The sequence below is a fragment of the Xenopus tropicalis genome, chromosome 2 (assembly GCF_000004195.4).
Source record: "Xenopus tropicalis strain Nigerian chromosome 2, UCB_Xtro_10.0, whole genome shotgun sequence".
Lineage (NCBI taxonomy): Eukaryota > Metazoa > Chordata > Amphibia > Anura > Pipidae > Xenopus > Xenopus tropicalis.
This window is the reverse complement of record NC_030678.2, coordinates 32,074,526-32,097,384: the sequence shown is the minus strand read 5'-3', so window position 1 is coordinate 32,097,384 and position 22,859 is coordinate 32,074,526. Positions and strand designations below refer to the sequence as shown.

The 22,859-nt window shown below is 41.7% G+C and overlaps 1 protein-coding gene across 1 annotated transcript in view; it reads left to right on the top strand.

Moving 5' to 3' along the window:
• cpd (carboxypeptidase D) overlaps nt 1-12,553 on the top strand; it is a 36,328-nt gene extending 23,775 nt beyond the window's left edge. The window contains exons 12-21 of the mRNA XM_031896665.1: nt 212-529; nt 1,496-1,691; nt 2,564-2,699; nt 3,693-3,842; nt 4,488-4,583; nt 4,669-4,733; nt 4,868-4,999; nt 6,779-6,964; nt 7,703-7,802; nt 9,199-12,553. Coding sequence (XP_031752525.1) covers nt 212-529; nt 1,496-1,691; nt 2,564-2,699; nt 3,693-3,842; nt 4,488-4,583; nt 4,669-4,733; nt 4,868-4,999; nt 6,779-6,964; nt 7,703-7,802; nt 9,199-9,425 — 1,606 coding nt within the window. The 3' untranslated portion in view covers nt 9,426-12,553. The remainder of the gene's footprint in view (nt 1-211; nt 530-1,495; nt 1,692-2,563; nt 2,700-3,692; nt 3,843-4,487; nt 4,584-4,668; nt 4,734-4,867; nt 5,000-6,778; nt 6,965-7,702; nt 7,803-9,198) is intronic.
• Nucleotides 12,554-22,859: the final 10,306 nt, after the last annotated feature.

The following is a 22,859-nucleotide window of genomic DNA, read 5'->3' as shown; positions in this document are numbered from 1 at the left end:
CAGTCCACTTGCTGTTTAAATTCCTGAAATGGGATTTAGATTTCCATGCTTTAGCCTGTGCAGATGTGAAGATGTGCAGCTAAAAAGATATTCATAAGTAATTTACACTGAGAGTTTGGCAAAACAGGTCATTATCTAATCTAAAGTTTAGTGGTATGTAGAGAAAGAAACTGCCTAGAAGTCTTGTGCTAATGACTTTAATTTCCTTTAGATACGGCCCTGTCACCAAAAATGTCAATGTCACAGAGGGAGAAGCTGTGCTGGTAAACTTCACCCTTGTTCGCTTGGGGTCAGATTTCCACAAAGAAGATAAAGGAAAACCATTCACGACAGAAGCAGAGATCCCAGATCCCAACACTAAGGAGTTTGAGACACTGATAAAGGATCTCTCTGCAGAGAATGGCTTAGAACACTTCTTGATGTCCACATTGGGGGATATCGATCGCTTTCGCTACAGAACTTACAAGGATTTGTCTGAGTTTCTCCATGGCCTGAACCTTAATTACCCACATATTACAAATCGGACCAGGTAAATAAAAAATCACCATTGTTACAGTTTTATTTTGAAAATATTTATTACCATCATAAACTTAATAAAAAATTTACATCTGGTTAATAAGAACTATCTTGATATAACACTGATAGCAGAGGCATTGACTGCTGGGGCGTTAGTATGAAGCGTTGGTGGTATTGGCATAACTATAGCGGAAGCAAACCCCTGGGGGACAGGGGGGCACAAACTTGCAGGGATTGCTTCCTCTAACATTTTTAGCGGGTAGTGGCATTTTTGTGCATTAAGAGTGCATTTTGTGCACTAAGAGCCAAATTATGTATGAAAACTAAAGTTTGGCTATACGAATTTAGTGCTACTTGTGCTTTCCAGTTACTTATAATGGGACTGGTTCTGTATCACGCTCAAAAAAACAATTTCTGGCTTACCTGTAGCCATCTGCTGCACTAAGAATGGAATCATTGGGCCTGATTTGTGTGCAGAAGGTATGGTATCTATGGTATGTACCCATGGTACACCAGCGTAATGATGCACTTCATGTGGAAGCTGGAATACGGGGAGGCAGACTTGTGTTATCAGTGTACTAGAGAGCTAGGAATAGTTTTGAATTGATATCTCCCTGTTTAACAACATATTATTTTAGTTTCATTCAATTTATTGTGTTTATAGGGCATTGCTTTTGTGTCATTTTACAACTGGAGACTGTGGTGCTGCTTGCCTTTAAAGATGTTAGTAGGACAGTGCAGCTTGTCTTGGGCCACAAGACTGAAATACATTGTTGTATATATGTATACATATAGCTGTTATGCCCTGAGATTCAACCAAATAAGGCCAACTTATATATTCTTGTTCTTTTGTATTTGCACTAAATGTGGCACTGTTCTACATGCTAAGCTTGGTGCTGCATGAAGAATACGGCAGGTGTACATTTATATGAATATTTGCTATTCATTTCGGTGGGGAATTTTCTTATCTACTTCTCAGCCTGGGTCAGAGTGTGGAATTTCGTCACATATGGTCCTTGGAAATCTCCAATAAGCCGAACACATCAGAGCCTTCAGAACCAAAGATCAGGTTTGTTGCAGGAGTTCATGGCAATGCCCCAGTTGGCACAGAGCTTCTGTTAACATTTGCCGAGTTTCTCTGCCTAAACTACAAAAAAAGCAACGCTATTACCAAGGTATGTTCATTTACACACACTAAATCCAATATAGAATTATGTTAAAACCATGGCTACTAGAATTATATGTAATCCTATGTGATAAGAGTGCATATACTTTATTCCTAAAGCAGATTTCCATTGATTTCTCCTCATTACGCAATAATTTAAAAGGATGCAGTTTATTGTGGGCACAGACAGATTCCTTTCCAGACAGCTTAGTAACACTTTTCTAAAATCTTTTTAATTACTAGACCCATTTCTCATTAACAGATACAGCAACAGTATACTCTATATTGAATGTAAATATATACAAAATGAACCGTATAAACATAGTATGTTTTAAATGAGTACAGGTATGGAACCCTTTATCCAGAATGCTCGGGAGCTGGGGTTTTCCGGATAAGGGGTCTTTCCGTAATTCGGATCTCCTACATTAAGTCTGCTAAAAAAAATAATTTAAACAGTAATTAAACCCAATAGGATTGTTTTGGCTCCAATATGGATTAATTAGTTGGGATCAAGTACAAGGTGCTGTTTTTTTATTACAGAGAAAAAGGAAATCATGTTTAAAAATGTGAATTATTTGATTAAAATGGAGTCTATGGGAGATGGCCTTTCCGTAATTAGGAACTTTCTGGATAATGGGTTTTCGGATAAGGGGTCCCATACCTGTACTGTATTCTTTCTTTTTCATTTTATGTACATTGCTAGGGTGTGGCAGGTTTCTGTTACTATAGAAATCCTGTTTCTATAAATTCCCTGTTTTAAAACTGCTTTAAATTACTTTCTTTGCCTTGTTTTTACCCCTGAGCACAGCAGTAGCATTTGTTGTAGTGTGAGTTCATTAATCATGGGTAATATTATCTCTCTGCCTTTTTCCCTGTATTTAGCTCATTGACAGAACAAGAATTGTGATTGTGCCTATGGTGAACCCTGATGGACGGGAGCGAGCAAAAGAGAAAGAATGCACTTCAACCATCGGACAAAACAATGCAAATGGCAAGGATCTGGATAGTGACTTTATAAGTAAGCAAATGGTTTTGGAAATATTGGATCATTATTAGCAATAATAATGTAACAAAACAAAGTGTATGCATACTGGAGCTAGGCCAAAGTTGGAAGATACATTGGAGCAAACCTGGGCTTTCTCTGCAGCAAAGTCCAATATCACACAATTCTCTAAGGTTTCCCTCTGACCTACTCCTGTTTCTCCCACTTGCAGTAGAACCCCTGTTTTATGTTTTTTAGGGAACAAGAAAAAAAATTAAACAAAATCCCGGTTAAGGCCGTGTGTTTTTTCCCACAATAGGGTTTAAAATGGTGGTACATGGGACGTGTGAAGTCCTAAGTCGCTAAGCTTTTCTTTGGGCCAGTGTTCCTGTTAGGTATCTTTTCCATGGGCCGGTGCTGTTTTCTCCTAAGTGCTGTGCCAGCATCTCAATACCTTCCTTCCTTCTATCCTTGGTGCTTTGTGTGCAGCAAAGTAGATCTGCCAGGTATACTTTACTGCATATGTGGAAAGACGGATTTTAGCAAGGGATGCCTGAGACGCTGGTAGGATGGTAAGTAAAATGCCGGTGCAGCGCTTAGGGAGGTTTTTTCACAGGCTGGTGCAGTTTTCTCCGTACAGGGGCACCAGTCTGGGGAAAAAACTTAGCAACCTATTTCACTGGGGGTGCCTAGTATTTTGGTGCACCCCCCCCCCCCCCAGTGAAATATACTTTACATGTACTTTAAATTGTTCCCTAGACAACCGCATGGTGTCGGTGTAACTTAAAATAGAGAAAATAAGGAGCACCAAATTTGCAAATGACCAATATAATTTTATTTTCAGTAACTGATATGACAAGATGGGTTCTTAAGCGCTATTGTCCTGAATGAGTTATCATGTAGCAGTTGTATATGTTGGCATTTACAGCCGCCCTGTACAGTAATCCCTGTTGACTATATAACAATAAATCTTGTATTTTTTGCTTGCCAAGAAGTTACCAAATCCCATGTCCTGGTTTTGATTGCTAGGTAACTCTTCTGGGCCTGTGGGAGAGCGAGAGAAAGAGACCAATGCCATTATCGATGGTCTCATCATGAAGCAGGATTTTACCCTCTCCGTTGTACTGGATGGTGGATCTTTGCTGGTCACTTATCCATATGATAACCCAGTTCACACAGGTGAGAGGGCATTGCACTGTACAGCCTAACGCCAGTTAAACCCATAGTTTGTGGTATTTTAAGAAATAACATGGTAGATGCAGGAAAAGGTGATGTGTTAGCCAGTCAAAATGTTTACAGGGTAACCCTTTTGAAATAAAAAATAACAAAAGTGGTATAAAGGTGATACCTTTATTGGCTAACTAAGATAATCATAGCAAGCTTTTTATCTTAGTTGGTTATAATATAATGCACAGTAGCACATTTAGTGGCCTCCATCTCTAGCCACTTGACATGTTTAGCCCAGCCCTCTGGTGGCCATAAGCATGAACATCTGAAGCCACTGTGCTCTTTACTTCAACTGCACATGTTGCTGGCCAGAAATTGCAGTCGCCAAACCCACTGTGCTGTTCTACATTTAATAAAAGGTACAGCAAATGGGGCAGTATTTAGGATTGACTGTGGTGGAGTTTGGGAGGGAGGCCACTGTAGGGGATCTGTGTTATATAAAGAGTTTCCTTGTCTTATACAAGCACTCAGCATTTGTAGTTATTGCCTGATAGCTTGACAAACTCATCTGTTATATTAACTCTATCTAATTTTCCTGCTTTGTTCTCACTTATATATATATTTTATATAATACAATTTTCATTTGTTTCTTTGCAGTGGAGAATAAGGATACTCTGAAATATTTGGCCTCTGTTTATGCAAACAATCATCCTTTGATACATATTGGACATCCTGGGTGCCCCAACAAGTCAGGTCAGTAGATCACACATCTCTGTGCTTTCTGAAAGAGTTGCTATTGTTTTATTTTACTTGTACATTCTTTTTCTTTGTATTTTAGATGAAAACATTCCCGGAGGAGTCATCTGTGGTGCTGAATGGAGAGGGCATCAAGGAAGCATGAAAGTAATACCTCCCTAACAGCTGTGTCATACATTGGCTTATATGTAGAAATGTATTATGCGGCACTAGCATTTGATTGTGTTCCTCTGAATGAAGAATACCGTTTTACTGATTACCATGTGATCATTGTTTTGCAGGATTTCAGTGTCACTCACGGGCAGTGTCCAGAGATTACGGTCTACACCGGTTGTTGCTTGTTCCCTAGTTCTTCACAGCTGCACGCGCTTTGGGAAGATAATAAAAAGGCACTTCTTAGCATGCTTGTGGAGGTACAACATCAAATCACAGCTATTTTGTATTTTCTCAATTAAGGAGATGCTATTAAAGGGAGCATATAACCTCCCATAGAACTTAATGTAAAATTGCTCTTCTGAGCACCTTTCCTATTTACTTTTATTTTTTTTATCTTATTATTTATGGCTAACATCAGGAATGTGTAACCTGAAAACACTCTGCTGTTTGGCCTCTGCAAAAGCTTGATTTGCTGAAGCAGGAAGCATCTCCTGGCGCTTCTCTGTACAGTTCTATCCTTTTACATCACACAATAGAATTGAGGAGGGAATCTGTTTCTCATGTTTTCCCAGTTTTAAAAAGTTCAAACATGTATGTTTGTTAGGCCTAACTGATACATGTCATCTTAACAGTTTTCAGCTGCTACAACCAAGAGCACCTGCTGTCAATCTGGGGCTCATATTGTTACCTATTTTCAGCAGGAAAAAAACTGTTTGAAGGGACATCATTAAAAAAAAGTCCACTCCATTCTGATAGATTTTTGCTTGCCGTGACTGTTCCGTTTCAAGTATTTTGTGTTATTACAGTTATGGGATGTATTATGTGGAACTCTATTATCCAGAAGCTTCAGACTACAGCATTGCCATTTACCGTAGAGGTCTTTTTAAATAAAGTCTTCATGATAATCAAGCCACCATTAATATTTTTGAGTAGCTTTAAGCTACACCAGGCCCCAAGATAATTGGTCCCGTACCTGAATTAGTAATCAATCACACATAGGTAGAAGAACTGCAGCCTAAAAGGGTAGTTTACCTTTATAAATTCACTTTTATTAAGGTTACAGAATATCCTAGTTACGCAACCTTTTGTTTGGTATTTGTTTTTTAATTATTTGCTTTCCTACCTTGTCTTTTTTACTTTCAATTTGCAACACTTTCTGGTTGCTGGGGTCACTGACCACTGCACCAAAAAAACAATTAGCACTATTGCTCCATGAGGCTACAGTTCTATTGGTTTTTGTTACTTCTCCTTTTTATTCAAGTCTTCTCCTTTCTATTTATATTCCAGTTTGCCATTCAAACCGCTGACTTGCTGCTAGGGTAAATTGCACCCTAGCAACCAAATAGCTCCTGATATTTCAGAATGGAGAGCTGCTGAATGTAAAGCTAAATAATGCAAACACAAAAATAAAAAAATATCAAAATGTTCTTATCTACATCATACTAACCGTTAATAAAAACAAATTTGGCAAATTTTTCATCAACATAGTTACGCTCACATGCAGGAATGTAGCTGAAACAGCAGAAGTAAACTGCAATTGTTCTTACTTTACCTGCTGGGAAAAATGTATATTTTTTGGTATGTACAAACTAATGATTCTAAGCATGGCAGGTTCACTTTAAGAGAGAAAAGTGACCTGTAAGTGGAGAAGCTAATAACGTAAGTGGAAACTGAACATGTAATATAAGCAGGGGAACACTGTAAGGATTTTAACATTTACATCAATAAGTGATAGAAACTGAATACTGGCAACGTTGCTCCTCTGTGCTCTACCAATAGCCAAGTGACTGAAAAGTGAACCACTCTGTTCTGTGGGTTTAAGGCAGAGGCAACAGCATGTTAGTGTTTTCTTTACTTAGATACCTGAGTTGTGTAAAGAAATTATCAAGGACCAAATAAGTATAGAGAACTATAACTTTCTGCTGCAGTGGGGAAGTTTAAGAGAGTAGCTTGCATGGAAGTGCCAAACACAAGCAGTTTGGTTTATTCTTATGTGCTGTACTATACAAATTCTTATATTGTTGTTTTTCTTTCAGGTCCATAAGGGTGTGCATGGGATTGTGAAGGATGAGACTGGAAAGCCTGTCCCCAAAGCTGGCATCATTATAAATGATGGAGTAAAAGTCTACACCAAAGAAGGAGGTTTCTTCCATGTGCTACTTGCCCCTGGATTCCATAATATTAACGCCATTGCTGAGGGTTACCAGAAGCAGCATACTCAGGTTAGAGCTTGCTGTTAATTGTGACTCAGTCCCACTAATACAGATGATCTGGAAAACACAACTGCTAATATCCAATAATATCATTTCCTCATGGTTTTATGTGATCTGCTGTGTTGTAACCCCTGTTTCTGTTTTCTAAGTCACAAGCACTGTCAGTATTCAGGTAGTTGTCAGTGATTTATGGTGGGACGCTGATCCTTAGTTCTCTAATTTAGTAGATTTTAAGTCCCCCATGACTCAGAGAGCTGCAATCTATGGTGCTTTTCTCCAACCTGTATATATGTGAGCCAAGTGCCATTGCTGTTAATGTGAATCCTGAGTGAGTGTGGGACCTGATATGTCCAGCTGGATCAAAAAACCTAGCCTGCTTGTGAATTGCACACTCATAACTGGGATCTGTAGAATGCTGTGAGTGGAACTCTGATGATCAGTGGCTTGCGTCCCATTAATAGTCATAGCATTCTATTCCATTTCGACTCAGCAAGAGTTCTACAAAATTTATTTTTCATTATTAGTCAATGTGTTATGTCCTTAACTGGATGGATTCCACTTTTCCTTGGATTATAAAATAGTCCTGTTCTGATATGCCTAACACATGTATTTGAAAAGTTAATTGCGCACTCACTAGTTTAATCCTACTGGCTTGGTGGCTCGGTATGGGGGTTGGTACTGGCAGATGTACAAAATATGTTAGTCTGCCATGCACACAGTCCTAAGGAAACCTCTCTTTTGTTTCAGGTTCTTGTTCGACATGATGCTGCAAGTCCCATAGAAATAATATTCAATATGGACAACCGCATATTTGGCTTGCCGAGGGAGCTTGTTGTAACTGTTGCGGGTAATTGTCGAGCACAAAATTCACTTCATGTACTAAAATGCTTCTATACCACTTTCTGTACCTGTATCCTGAGGATAGGTTTGCAGCTGGCATTATAGACTGCCATTTTCTTTCTCTGCTGTGGAGAAACTGCGTTACATCCATCATATTTTAACATATAACTGCTACTGGTAAGGGCTCTGAATCCAGCAGTGTTTCGGATGGCAATATGGCCGCTGGAATCTCCACAACATTGTGCCAGAGAAATATAAAGCCTATCCATTTAATTACATTTCTATGGTGCAGTTTAAATAGTTTCTACAACCAACTTTTGCACAGTGAATATAAATGTAATTCTAAGCTGCTTTCCAGTATACAATAATTGAAAAGTTTAATTAATTAGTAGGGGATCTGTTATCTGGAAACCCATTATCTAGAATATTCCAGAATGAAGGAAGGCCATCTTCCATAGACTCCATTATAAGCAAATCATTCTAATTTTTTAAATGCATTTCCTTTTTCTCTGTAATAATAATAATAATCCCTAGTTGCAAACCAGCTTTTTAAAAGAAAAGAAAACATCATTTCAAACAACTTTGCAATATACATCAATTTAATGTAGTAATATGGCTTGGAACAGTTCCCTAAGCCCCGGCCCCCTGTTCCCCTGCTGATCTGGCTGACTGCTTTGGGACTAAAATAAAATGTAACTGTAGTCGACTGCCTTCAGCCTGCCTCCTCCCAATCCCACAATTCACTGCACACGGGATGTCAATAAGGAGACCAGCGAACACAATAAATTGTGGTGAGCACAAAGAATTTTGTGTGAAAACAAATCATTTTGTACTGCACTGTACTTAGTTTGGAAGCCAGAGTTCCCCTTTAAAAAACGTAGTGAAGAAGAGGCTCCTGTTTTACAGCATTAGTTATAGAATCATCAGTTCTTGGCAATTTTACTGTTGAATCATTTGCCTGCCTATCCTGACCCCCCCCCATCAGCAATTCCCCCCTTCAGGCTACAGTTTTACTGTTGTTACTTTTATGACGTAACTTTCTATCCAGGCCCTTTTCTATTTATATTTACTCTGTAATCAAAACTACTGCCTGGTTGCTAGGGTAAATTGGACTCTACCAACCAGATAGCTGCTGTTATTCCAGACTAGAGACTGGCAGACCAAAAAGGATAAAATGATCCCAAAACCAGAAAAAAATTAAAAACTCGGACTTGCATATGTAGACATATAAATGTCAGCATCACAGTAACAGCTCATCTGGCTGTTTCTAAACCTAAATGTGACAGGTGATGAGATTACTGTACAAGAGCTTTTCCTGCCCTGTAGGTAAGTAGCTGCAGGCGTCATTCTGTGCCATAGTTATACACCTATACATACTCTTTTTTTTTTTTTTTTTTTTACAGGTGCCACTATGTCAGCCCTTTTACTCACTGCCTGTATCATCTGGTGCGTATGTTCCATCAAGTCCAACCGGCACAAAGATGGATTCCATAGACTCCGGCAGAACAACGATGAGTATGAGGATGAGATCCGCTTGATGTCAACTGGCTCTAAAAAGTCTCTATTGAGCAACGATTTTCAGGATGAGACAGACACAGAAGAAGAGACACTCTACACCAGCAAGCATTGAATGCACAGAACAAGTTCAACTTGGGACTGGTTCCACCAGCAAGGGGTTAAACTTTCCCCACCACCACTGAGCTGAGAACTGCCTGTATGGGCTGGGGAATGCTACTGCAGGGACTACCTGCACATTTGCCATTGATTTTCACTTGAACCTCTTTTGTGTTAAGTGCTCTTTAATTTGTATCTGGTATATTTGTGTGTGTGCCTGGCTGGGCCCAGATGTGCGCTCAATAATGTTCATTATAAAGGACTGCCGATAGCCTCTCCATTTGCACACAGACTGCACAGAGGCCATCATGGAATAATTAGGATTAATCGCAATACCTGGCAGGTGCTTTTCTGAGCCTCCCACAGATATCTCAGTTGTTAATACATTCTACTCATGAGAACGGTGACTTTAATATTTAAGATGATTTCATATGATTTTTCCTCCCTTCATTTTATCTTCTGCTGGAATACATCCCAGTCATCACTTAATGCCTCAAGGAAAACAAGATGGATGTTCAACCAGGAAACCAATAACACTGATCATAAATTTCACAGCAGATGTGTTTTGGCATCAGCAGCCATTATCCATGCTGACTTCATGCTTACACATTTTAACAGATCTGTCTGCAAGTCTTTCTGCAGTGACCAATGGCATCGCCGTCTAATGTCTTGGTACTGGCACCCAACCCGTCCCAGCTGGAAGCAGTGTAATACCCCAAAGGAAAACATTTCCCTCCGACTCCTTGCTAAAGATGCACTACCGTTCCTTTTATGAGGACACAATTATTTGCTTTCTGAATTCAGTTTTACTTAATATGAGCCTCACATTGTAAAAATGGTACATATTCTGTGTTGCTTTGTGATGCTGTTTCATTGCAGTGAAACCTTGTTGCCCGACCTTAATGGACTTACTTGTAACAAGAGAAAAAGCTTTGGACTGATTGTTCACTATGAATTGCCAAATTGTACTGCCTTACTTTCCTACTTCTCCACCTGCCCAGTGAGGAGATGTCTAGCCCTGTGTGACATGAGAGTATCAAATCTTGCACCTTTTTGGAGTGTTTGTATGAGATTTGTGTTATGAAGAGATTTTTTCCTGGGGCAATAAAGCACTGCAGGGGGCTATATGTCTCTAGGCACTTTTAGTAAAGACTAACAACCATGGCTGAGACATCTGAAGACTTTGCTTATTTATTACAGTGTATATTTGATGCTAACAACTGCTTGGAGGTTGGATGTGCTGTGCTAGCCTGGGATACAGAACAAGCAGCCGGCGTGGGGCTTTCCAGCTGAGCCCCTGCTTGCAGTTACCCATGCCTAGCTGCCCAATAAGGCTTGTAATGGCAGTCTGGGCACGGCAGTGTTGCCACAGGTTGGCTTTCTCTGTTCTGCTACATACATGCCCAGCGCTATGTACATTCAGCCATCAATATTTATAAGTCATTTTTATCTTCCCTTTAGCTTTCCCCTTTGTTGTACAGTTTTGAGTTATTTTCATGTAATTATGTGCTCTTGTGACTTAGTACATGATGGTGTGCCGGATTATCCAAAAATGAAGATGCCATACAAAGAATGATGTATATAGCCCTCGTGCAGGTTGGGGGCTGTATCCTAAAGAGCACCACAACCACCATCCAAGCCTGCAGGCAGCCCCAGCTTCATTTCTGCATGGAGCATTCCTTCTGCTTATTTGCATTTACATTCAATATGAATAGGCGGCTGAGGCATCCTCCAGCACTAGAGCTCTAGCTCTCCAGGTAATGTTGCTCTACTGCTGCTCCCAACCCTATCTGTCAGTAGTTAAACAACATCTGCAGGGCCATCCTTGATATGTAGGGAAGAGACAGACTTTACTGTGCCTTTAAAGCAATGCAAAGCATTTCAGAAGATGTAGTGACCCTTTATCAAAAAGGATCCATATTCTTATGATGCTGTGCAGTGTGATAAAGCCGTGCTATCCACATGTTCCCTATAGTGGGAATACTTTATTATATAAAGTTATATAAAATCAATGGTTTCATATAAAGATGTCTGGTCTTGTGCAATGTGAGGGACATTTCCTGGAGGGCCACATTGGGACTGCCCTGGAAAAAAAAAAACAACATTGCACTCAGTGGTTTACTTTTTAATGTTGTAGCGGAGTACTAAAAATACCTCTTGCTTTTTTAATCTGGTTAATATGACAGGTCCCTAATGGCGCACAGATCATTTTGTGGGATGCTGGCAAATGCTTATGCATTGGGAGTAATGGTATAATCATGCCATTATAGCTTGGGAATGCTCACTGACACATTTCCAAGCCTTAATCATGTGACACATGGGTGCAGGGTAAGTGCGATTACCATTATTTTGCCCAGGGGTAGGAACACATAGCAACCTATGAGCATGTACTGGTCACCTGCTTAAAGGCAAATATCTTATTGGCTCCTATGGGTTACTGCACCTGGGCACACTTTTATTAGAGGGTTAGTCTTTGGCAAAGGGCTGTAGCTATGTCTCTCAGCCAGCAGCATCATGCCCCTTAAATATGAGCCCCCCCATGCCAGCCCCGGCTACCTATAGAATTGCTTATGTGCAGCCCTCTCTGTCCAAGCCTGGCGCATAAAGCTAATGACTGGTAAAGCAAGGACACATTTGTCTGAACTTAACTTGCCTGTCAAACCTGAAGCTGTAAGTATGCAGGGAATGCTCTGGCCTGTAATAAACTGCTCTACTCACTATTGAAAGGAAGAGAATGTTCTTTCATAGCTATTTTGTCAATGAACTCCTGCATGATAGATACGCAGCCCAGGGGTACATCCTGCCCAAAGAGATTCTCATCCAAAGCTGAATTGGAGGCCAAAGCCATGCAGTATTAGTGTCAGTCATCCTTTCCAGTAAGGCACTCTGGTCCTTTATTTTACATCTCTCTTTTCTCTATGAATATGTAATGACTCCTGAAGTGCCTTATTGCAGTGACTGCAGCACCTGAAGGGTTTGGTACCGCGACTTTGTACAGCAATGGATTAATGTTTGTGTATTTACTGATGGAAACAATTTGTTATGAGAACTCATGAAATTTTTTAGTCCTTGGAAATAACTCCCCTCTGTTATTGAACTTGACTTGTAATTAAATGATGTGTTGCTTAAAGCAGCAGTACCTTCCCCATGTTGTCTCCGCTTCTTTCTTTCTCTTCAGGGGGCGTCTCACTCTCTCGTTCCATTGTGTGATTCAGTACAGGCGGGATAGACTTGCTGGTTGTTAACTTTTAGGGGCAGATTTATCAACCATCAACCTGAAAACCATAAATTACATAAAGATTATTACAATTTGCCAACTCCCATTGACTTTTCCATGAGTGCAACAGCTTTTAGATGGTGTTCTGTTACATCTTTGGTCTTTGTGGTTTTGAAGCATAATAAATGGCAAAAAAAATTGTGTTTTCGCACCAAAAAATTGAATTGTGGAAAAAAAAAACAGTAAATAAATGCCCACCTTAGTGTGTTATAGAATGTCATGTTGTTAGCAGCTTTTCCATTGGTCTTCATGTTTTATAGTTTTTGAATCATTTGCTGCCTTCTCCGAGGCTACAATTTCAGTACTTTCTGAAGACCAAACTGAAAATCTGCAAAGCTAAATAGTAAATAATCCAAATCCACAAATACCAAATTGTCTCACAATATCTCGTCAACATTGTGCTAATATTTAATAACAATAGGGCTTGTGCTGAAACGACTTTTTGCCTAGGGTTTCTGTTATCTCTGGAGCTAAACAGGGAAAGGGAAGCTACTCCATGTTTGGATCTTGCAAGGAAGTTAATTAGATTACTAGTGCAATTACTGACTCCAGCTGACAAAACGGTCACAACAAAGGAACGGGCTTGTATACTAAACTAATTATCTACCTGAGTAGTTTCCATAGAGTTTTCCATGATTAAAATTACCTTCTAGCCCAGTGTTTTGTCCAGGTTCCCTCTCAGCTGAGTAATATACAAATCATGAAAGCACATTACTATCTGACAATGTTACCCTAACTGGACTGATTGCTGGGAAACCAAATGAGGGTCCATCTCCACAAGCAAAAGGTCTTCTGGGAAAGAGCTTTCTGTGTTTGTTACATGTGCCAGTAGGTATACAAATCGCTTCGTTATTTTTAAAGCACAAGGAAAGTCTAATTCATGGGGGGGGGTTTAGATTTGTTTTTTGGGTGTAGATAAGAGATGGTGTAGATGGCAAGAGATGGCGACGGGGTTCCGGGGAAGAAAAAAAGGGTTAGAGTTATGTGCATAAATGTGATCACAGGGTTGGAAGTTATCTTCATGGAGATGGAGTCATGTATGTGGAAATGCTGGTACTATGGCACACCAGAGAAATGATTAGCCAGAGTGTGGAGGTGACCAGTGTGCTGTTATTATTTTTATTTATTTACACGTGTCCAATCCGCTAGAGTGGTTGGCTGGGCTAGTGCAAGTATATAAACCCATGGTGGATACTAATTTTGCAGGGGGTGGGCCTGGGAGAGATCTGCCTGCTACAGAGGTGCTTTTATGGCCCAAACCCATAGGGCATAGCAGAAAAGAAAGGGAAGAGAGTGGGGAAAACACTGGAGAACACATCCAACCTTATCAAATGGGGCCCAGCCAAGTCTGCAGCTGAGCTGCCACTATTCTCAGTAGTAACAAGGCCTCAGCTGGGATTCAAACTAGGCCCTGGCATTTCTAGTACACAGAGGCCCAATAAATAGTGAGTGTCTATGGCACTTTACAGCAACCCACAGATTGCCAGTCCGGCCTGGTAGTAACCGAGGAATAACAGCTTAAATTTATTATTTATATCAGTTTAAGTTAAAGTCTCAGTATTTAAAAAACACCCAAACTCCCCACACTTTTTCGCCCTATAGCGGAGCAGGTTGCTTGTGCTTTTCTAAGCGATCCCACCCCCCGTCTTTTTGTGGCGCCGCTCCGAACCCCCCAATTTTCCCATCGATTTTGACAGGGAAGATTTTCAAACTGCTGCCAATCTTACAGCTTTGAGGCTGCACTCCCCAAACTTGAATCACATAGTCATGGGGTCAGCCTGAATAAAAATATGATATTTGTGGGAATGCCCAAAAGTGGGTGGTGCCACAAGCAGCCAATCAGATTCCACCCATTACATTTAATTGGTTTAATCAATGCCAGGGTCACCACACTTTGCAGATTTAGTCACTAGGTAACTGCAATACAAAGTTAATAAAAGCAAGCCTGCGAGTCAGATAAGGGCAACAACAAAGAACTTGTACCCCAAAGTGCCGAGAGCTGTGCTGTTAACTGATGGGTTACTGGGCTGTGACTTGCTGATGCCAACATTGGACTATTGATCCCGTTAATCATTGTCTGTGCTAATCATGGGGCCAGCCTGATTCACCTAGCGACACCTAATGAGGACTAACGGCGCAGGCTTTCTGTTTATCCTGCTATTACTGGTCAGGAACAGCCAAATGAGAATTGATTATGCTTTAATCACTTTCCAATATGAGCCGCCTCTGCGCTGATGGGTAATTGTTTCCTACAAATGGGAAGGGATTATAGGAAAAAGAGAATTCTTGTTAGCCACCAGCTTCTGCCTACAGTACAAATAATATTTCCACGCCTAGTGATAACCAATATTTCCCCCTATTTATCACTGCAAAAAAACACCCATAGATTCCAATGGCTGCAAAAACTTTGCCAAGGTCTGGGAAAAGTTGCCCCCATTGACTTCAAAGTGTAGTGCAAATTTTTGTAATTTCGCTAATTTTCGGTGAAATAAAATGCACAGATTTACTCATCACTAGTCCCCCCCAGGGGGCAGTACGAAGTTGCAGAGTAGATACGGAGTAGCAAATGTGAGATATTTGCAGTGTATACACTGGTGATGTCAACCCTGCAGCCCTCCAGCTGGTGTTATTGGGCTGCAATTCCCCAGCATCCCTCAAAAAGTTTAAAGGGGTGGCTTATTCTGAGTTGACTTTTAGAATGTTATAGAATGGCCAATTCTTAGCAACTTTTTAATTGGTCTTCATTTTTTATTTCTTATAATTTTTTTTAATTATTTGCCTTTCTCTTCTGACTCTTCCCAACTTTTGAATAGGGGTCACTGACCCCAGCAACCAAAAACCACTGGTCTGTAAAGCTTAAATGTAACTGTTACTTATCTTTCTGTTTAGTATATTAATAGAATATATTCTATATTCCAGTCTCTCATTCAAACAAGTTGCTACGGTAATTTGAACCCTAGCAATCAGATACCTGCTGAAATTTCAAACTGGAGAGCTTCTGAACAAAAAGCTGAATAGTTAAAAAAAAAACCACAGAAAAAGCTCTACATAATTAGTTAAGGTTAATTTTAAGGTGAACAACCCCTTTCTCCATCCCTGATCCAACCCCCATTCTCCATCCCTGATCCTCCCCCCTTTCTCCATCCCTGATCCTCCCCCCTTTCTCCATCCCTGATCCTCCCCCCTTTTCTCCATCCCTGATCCTCCCCCTTTCTCCATCCCCGATCCTCCCCCCTTTCTCCATCCCCGATCCTCCCCCCTTTCTCCATTCCTGATCCTCCCCCCTTTCTCCATCCCTGATCCTCCCCCCATTCTCCATCCCTGATCCTCCTCCCTTTCTCCATCCCTGATCCTCCCCCTTTCTCCATCCCTGATCCTCCCCCTTTCTCCATCCCTGATCCTCCCCCCTTTCTCCATCCCTGATCCTCCCCCCATTCTCCATCCCTGATCCTCCACCCTTTCTCCATCCCTGATCCTCCCCCTTTCTCCATCCCTGATCCTCCCCCCTTTCTCCATCCCTGATCCTCCCCCCTTTCTCCATCCCTGATCCTCCCCCCTTTCTCCATCCCTGATCCTCCCCCTTCTCCTCCCTGATCCTCCCCCCTTCTCCATCCCTGATCCTCTCCCCTTCTCATCCCTGATCCTCCCCCTTTCTCCATCCCTGATCCTCCCCCCTTTCTCCATCCCTGATCCTCCCCCCTTTCTCCATTCCCATGATCCTCCCCCTTTCTCCATCCTGATCCTCCCCCATTTCTCCATCCCTGATCCTCCCCCCTTTCTCCATCCCTGATTCCTCTCCCCTTTCTCCATCCCTGATCCTCCCCCTTTCTCCATCCCTGATCCTCCCCCCTTTCTCCATCCCTGATCCTCCCCCCTTTCTCCTCCTGATCCTCTCCCCCTTTCTCCATCCCTGATCTCCCCCCTTTCTCCATCCCTGATCCTCCCCCCATTCTCCATTCCTGATCCTCCCCCCTTTCTCCATCCCTGATCTCCCCCCTTTCTCCATCCCTGATCCTCCCCCTTTCTCCATCCCTGATCCTCCCCCTTTCTCCATCCCTGATCCTCTCCCCTTTCTCCATCCCTGATCCCTCTCGTCCCCTTTCTCCATCCTGATCCTCTCCCCTTCTCCATCCTGATCCTCCCCCTTCTCCATCCCTGATCCTCCCCCCCTTTCTCCATCCCTGATCCTCCCCCTTTCTCCATCCCTGATCCTCTCCCCTTTCTCCATCCCTGATCCTCCCCTTCCATTTTCTTCATTCCATCCCTGATCCTCCCCCCTTTCTCGCATCCTTGATCCTTCCCCCATTCTCCATCCCTGATCCTCCCCCCTTTCTCCATCCTTGATCCTTCCCCCTTATCCATCCCTGATCCTTCCCCCATTCTCCATCCCTGATCCTCCCCCCTTTCTCCATCCTTGATCCTCCCCCCTTTCTCCATCCCTGATCAACCCCCCTTTCTCCATCCCTGATCCTCCCCCCTTTCTCCATCCCTGATCCTCCCCCCTTTCTCCATCCCTGATCCTCCTTTCTCTCTCCCCGATCCTTAAAGGAGAAGGAAAGGAAAAGCTTTATCAGAAAGGTCTATGTAAATACAGCCATAAGCACTCACAAAAACGCTGCACTGGCTTCTCTGTGAAAAGATTTCTTGTGTCTGTAATTCATGTGCCAGAGACATGCAGCTTTCTGCTCTTTCCTGCTCCCCTCCTCCCCAAGAATGCTAAGAACTCACCCTCCCCTTAGGAATGTGGATCTGAGCCAATCAGCAGGAAGCTGACTCACATTCTTACTAACTGAGCATGTACAGTTGGTCTGGGTGTCTGTGCAGGAGTGAGGCATTATGGGAACTTTCTGTACCCAGCTCAGCGTTTTTTCTTCCTGTTGGGCTTCTGATCTTCTGAACAGGAGAAATATGGGGAGACTTAAGGGCACTATTGAGACAACTGAAGGTATGCCTGCAGCTTGAGATTAACTCTTTACTAGCCTTTCCTTCTCCTTTAAGTGTGTTTCTGTGTGTGTGTGTGTGTGTGTATGTTTGTGTGTGTGTGAGTTTATAGCCATGATCCAGGGTGTAACACCGATTGCCATTTGGAGTCAGAAAGGAATTTTTCCCTTAGTGCAGATTGGCCTGAGCGCTAAGGGTTTTTGCCTTTCATGCACAGCTGGCATTAAAGAATTTCCAGTCCTTTTTTTTATTTATCGCTATTAATAAAGTCTATGATTTCTCCATAACCATGTCTCTGCATTTTTTTTATGCTGAATAGTATGGGTGTGAGAGAAAGTACAGCAACTCATTCTGCTAAAGATGACTGAGCAATTACATAACAGGGGTAATTAATACTGCAGAGAGCTAATCTATATGGGCAAGTGCAGGTCAGGGTAGGGTAAAACTGGTTCTACTATTTAGCTGTGAAACTGGGTGGGTTAATTTCTATAGACCACAATGCAACCCTCATACAAACACCCCAGTACAAATGTATTTACAGGCCTGTAATTAACAGGAGACTGCTTCCTTTTTGAATATTAGAATTATATCAGTTTTCTGATACTATACTAGAAATTTAGCATTTTACCTTTGCATCTGAAGCTTTGTTGTCTGCAGAAAATTTCTTGGGAGGGGGGCAAATTCATTAACCAAAAGCAGAGAGAAAAGCTGCAGAACTTGGCAATGGCAAATAATACATATTTCATTAGGTGTATTTACAGTGAGTCTGCAAAAAAAACCTATTCCTTTATACAGAGCTATATTTTACTAAGTCTTTGCTAGAATATATATATGGCTATTTATATACCACCAATATAGCTCCCAACTGTTGCGATTTTCACGGGACAGTCCCTCTTTTCACAGCTCAGCCCGCTGTCCCGGATTCTTACTGAAAAGTCTCTCATTTCCCTTTGATCTCCTGCTCTGAACGCTGCAAAAATGTTATAAAAGAAATTTAATTAAAAAGTAGCTTTTAGCAGAGAGCCCAGAAAGGTAACAAGCCCCCCCTGCACTTAGACACAATTTTTTTTTTTTTTTAATCAAAACTTTAATAACACATAAAACAAGACCCCAGAAATGTGTTCAAACTTTAAATAACCTGCCAAATATAGTCAAATGGGAGTGGTATTTAGGGGGTGTGGTCACAAAATGGGTGTGGCCAAAAAATTCCGCCATGTGCGCACAGCATTTCTTTTTGTCCCATATATATATATGGCACAAAAAGAAATGCCACACGCACATATACACAGTGGATATAGTGGAAAAGTCTACACACCCCTGGTAAAATGTCAGGTTCCTGTGCTGTACAAAAATGAGAAAAAGATAAATAATTTCAGAACTTTTTCCACCTATAATGGGACCTATAAACTGTACCACTCAATTGAAAAACAAACTGAAATCTTTTAGATGGAGGGAAGAAAACCAAAAAAACTAAAATAATGTGGTTGCATAAGTGTGCACACCCTCTTCTAACTGGGGATGTAGCTGTGTTCAGAATTAAGCAATCACAATCAAAATCATGTTAAATAGGAGTCAGTATACGCCTGCCATCATTTAAAGTGCCTCTAATTAAACCCAAATAAAGTTCAGCTGCTCTAGTTGGTCTTTCCTGACATTTTTTTAGTCACATCTCACAGCAAGAGCCATGGTCCACAGAGAGCTTCCAAAGCATCAGAGGGATCTCCTTGTTAACAGATATCAGTCAGGAGAAGGGTACAAAAGAATTTCCAAGGCATTAGATATACCATGGAACACAGTGAAGACAGTCCCTCCAAAATTGATGAAAAGACGAGAAGGAAACTGGTCAGGGAGGCTGACAACAATCTCCCGTATTCTTCTTATGTCTGGGCTATGGGCTAGAGTGGCAAGGCGAAAGCCTTTTCTTACGAAGAAAAACATCCAAGCCAGGCTACATTTTGCAAAAACACATCTGAAGTCTCCCAAAAGCATGTGGGAAAAGGTGTTATGGTCTGATGAAACCAAGGTTGAACTTTTTGGCCATAATTCCAAAAAATATGTTTGGCGCAAAAACAATACTGCACATCACCAAAAGAACACCATACCCACAATGAAGCATGGTGGTGGCAGCATCATGCTTTGGGGCTGTTTTTCTTCAGCTGGAACTGGGGCCTTAGTTAAGATATAGGGAATTATGAACAGTTCCAAATACCAGTCAATATTGGCACCTTCGGCTTCTGCTAGAAAGCTGAACATGAGGAGGAACTCCATCTTTCAGCATGACAACGGCCCAACGAATACATCCAAATCAACAAAGGAATGGCTTCACCGGAAGAAGATTAAAGTTTTAGAATGGCCCAGCCAGAGCCCAGACCTGAATCCGATTGAAAATCTGTGGGTTGATCTGAAGAGGGCTGTGCACAGGAGATGCCCTCACAATCTGACAGATTTGTTGTGTTTCTGCAAAGAAGAGTGGGCAAATCTTGCAAAGCCAAAATGTGCCATGCTGATAGACTCATACCCAAACAGGCTGTAATAAAATCAAAAGGTGCCTCAACAAAGTATTAGTTTAAGGGTGTGCACACTTATGCAACCACATTATTTTAGTTTTTTTTGTTTTCTTCCCTCCGCCTAAAAGATTTCAGTTTGTTTTTCAATTGAGTGGTACAGTTTATAGGTCACATTAAAGGTGGAAAAAGTTCTGAAATGATTTATCTTTGTCTCATTTTTGTACAGCACAGGAACCTGACATTTTATCAGGGGTATGTAGACTTTTTATATCCACTGTGTATATGTGTGTGTGTGTGTGTATATATACATACCCCCCAACTGTCCCGCTTTTCGCGGGATATATACAGTAGCCCCCCATACACAGTAGCCCCCCAATTGCCCCCATAGAGAGTACCTCCAATAGAAAATTCCCCCCATACATAGTGCCCCCCATAGACTTCTTGTGGCTCCTGCTCCTTATTCGGCTCCTCGTACGGCGGTGACAGGTTCTTTTATAAGGTTGCGCCCGTACGTACGTGTGACGTCACACGTACGCACAGGGTGCAACCTTATAAAAGGTCCTGTCGCCGCCGTACGAGGAGCCGAATAAGGAGCAGGAGCCACAAGAAGTCTATGGGGGGCACTATGTATGGGGGGAATTTTCTATTGGAGGTACTCTCTATGGGGGCAATTGGGGGGCTACTGTGTATGGGGGGCTACTGTATATATCCCGCGAAAAGCGGGACAGTTGGGGGGTATGTATATATACACACACACACACACATATACACAGTGGATATAAAAAGTCTACATACCCCTGATAAAATGTCAGGTTCCTGTGCTGTACAAAAATGAGACAAAGATAAATCATTTCAGAACTTTTTCCACCTTTAATGTGACCTATAAACTGTACCACTCAATTGAAAAACAAACTGAAATCTTTTAGGCGGAGGGAAGAAAACAAAAAAAACTAAAATAATGTGGTTGCATAAGTGTGCACACCCTTAAACTAATACTTTGTTGAGGCACCTTTTGATTTTATTACAGCCTGTTTGGGTATGAGTCTATCAGCATGGCACATTTTGGCTTTGCAAGATTTGCCCACTCTTCTTTGCAGAAACACAACAAATCTGTCAGATTGTGAGGGCATCTCCTGTGCACAGCCCTCTTCAGATCAACCCACAGATTTTCAATCGGATTCAGGTCTGGGCTCTGGCTGGGCCATTCTAAAACTTTAATCTTCTTCCGGTGAAGCCATTCCTTTGTTGATTTGGATGTATTCGTTGGGCCGTTGTCATGCTGAAAGATGGAGTTCCTCCTCATGTTCAGCTTTCTAGCAGAAGCCGAAGGTGCCAATATTGACTGGTATTTGGAACTGTTCATAATTCCCTATATCTTAACTAAGGCCCCAGTTCCAGCTGAAGAAAAACAGCCCCAAAGCATGATGCTGCCACCACCATGCTTCATTGTGGGTATGGTGTTCTTTTGGTGATGTGCAGTATTGTTTTTGCGCCAAACATATTTTTTGGAATTATGGCCAAAAAGTTCAACCTTGGTTTCCTCAGACCATAACACCTTTTCCCACATGCTTTTGGGAGACTTCAGATTTGTTTTTGCAAAATGTAGCCTGGCTTGGATGTTTTTCTTCGTAAGAAAAGGCTTTCGCCTTGCCACTCTAGCCCATAGCCCAGACATATGAAGAATACGGGAGATTGTTGTCAGCCTCCCTGACCAGTTTCCTTCTCGTCTTTTCATCAATTTTGGAGGGACTGTCTTCACTGTGTTCCATGGTATATCTAATGCCTTGGAAATTCTTTTGTACCCTTCTCCTGACTGATATCTGTTAACAAGGAGATCCCTCTGATGCTTTGGAAGCTCTCTGTGGACCATGGCTCTTGCTGTGAGATGTGACTAAAAAAATGTCAGGAAAGACCAACTAGAGCAGCTGAACTTTATTTGGGTTTAATTAGAGGCACTTTAAATGATGGCAGGTGTATACTGACTCCTATTTAACATGATTTTGAATGTGATTGCTTAATTCTGAACACAGCTACATCCCCAGTTAGAAGAGGGTGTGCACACTTATGCAACCACATTATTTTAGTTTTTTTGGTTTTCTTCCCTCCATCTAAAAGATTTCAGTTTGTTTTTCAATTGAGTGGTACAGTTTATAGGTCACATTAAAGGTGGAAAAAGTTCTGAAATGATTTATCTTTGTCTCATTTTTGTACAGCACAGGAACCTGACATTTTATCAGGGGTATGTAGACTTTTTATATCCACTGTGTATATGTGTGTGTGTGTGTGTATATATACATACCCCCCAACTGTCCCGCTTTTCGCGGGATATATACAGTAGCCCCCCATACACAGTAGCCCCCCAATTGCCCCCATAGAGAGTACCTCCAATAGAAAATTCCCCCCATACATAGTGCCCCCCATAGACTTCTTGTGGCTCCTGCTCCTTATTCGGCTCCTCGTACGGCGGCGACAGGACCTTTTATAAGGTTGCACCCTGTGCGTACGTGTGACGTCACACGTACGTACGGGCGCAACCTTATAAAAGAACCTGTCACCGCCGTACGAGGAGCCGAATAAGGAGCAGGAGCCACAAGAAGTCTATGGGGGGCACTATGTATGGGGGGAATTTTCTATTGGAGGTACTCTCTATGGGGGCAATTGGGGGGCTACTGTGTATGGGGGGCTACTGTGTATGGGGGGCTCTGTGTATGGGGGGCTCTGTGTA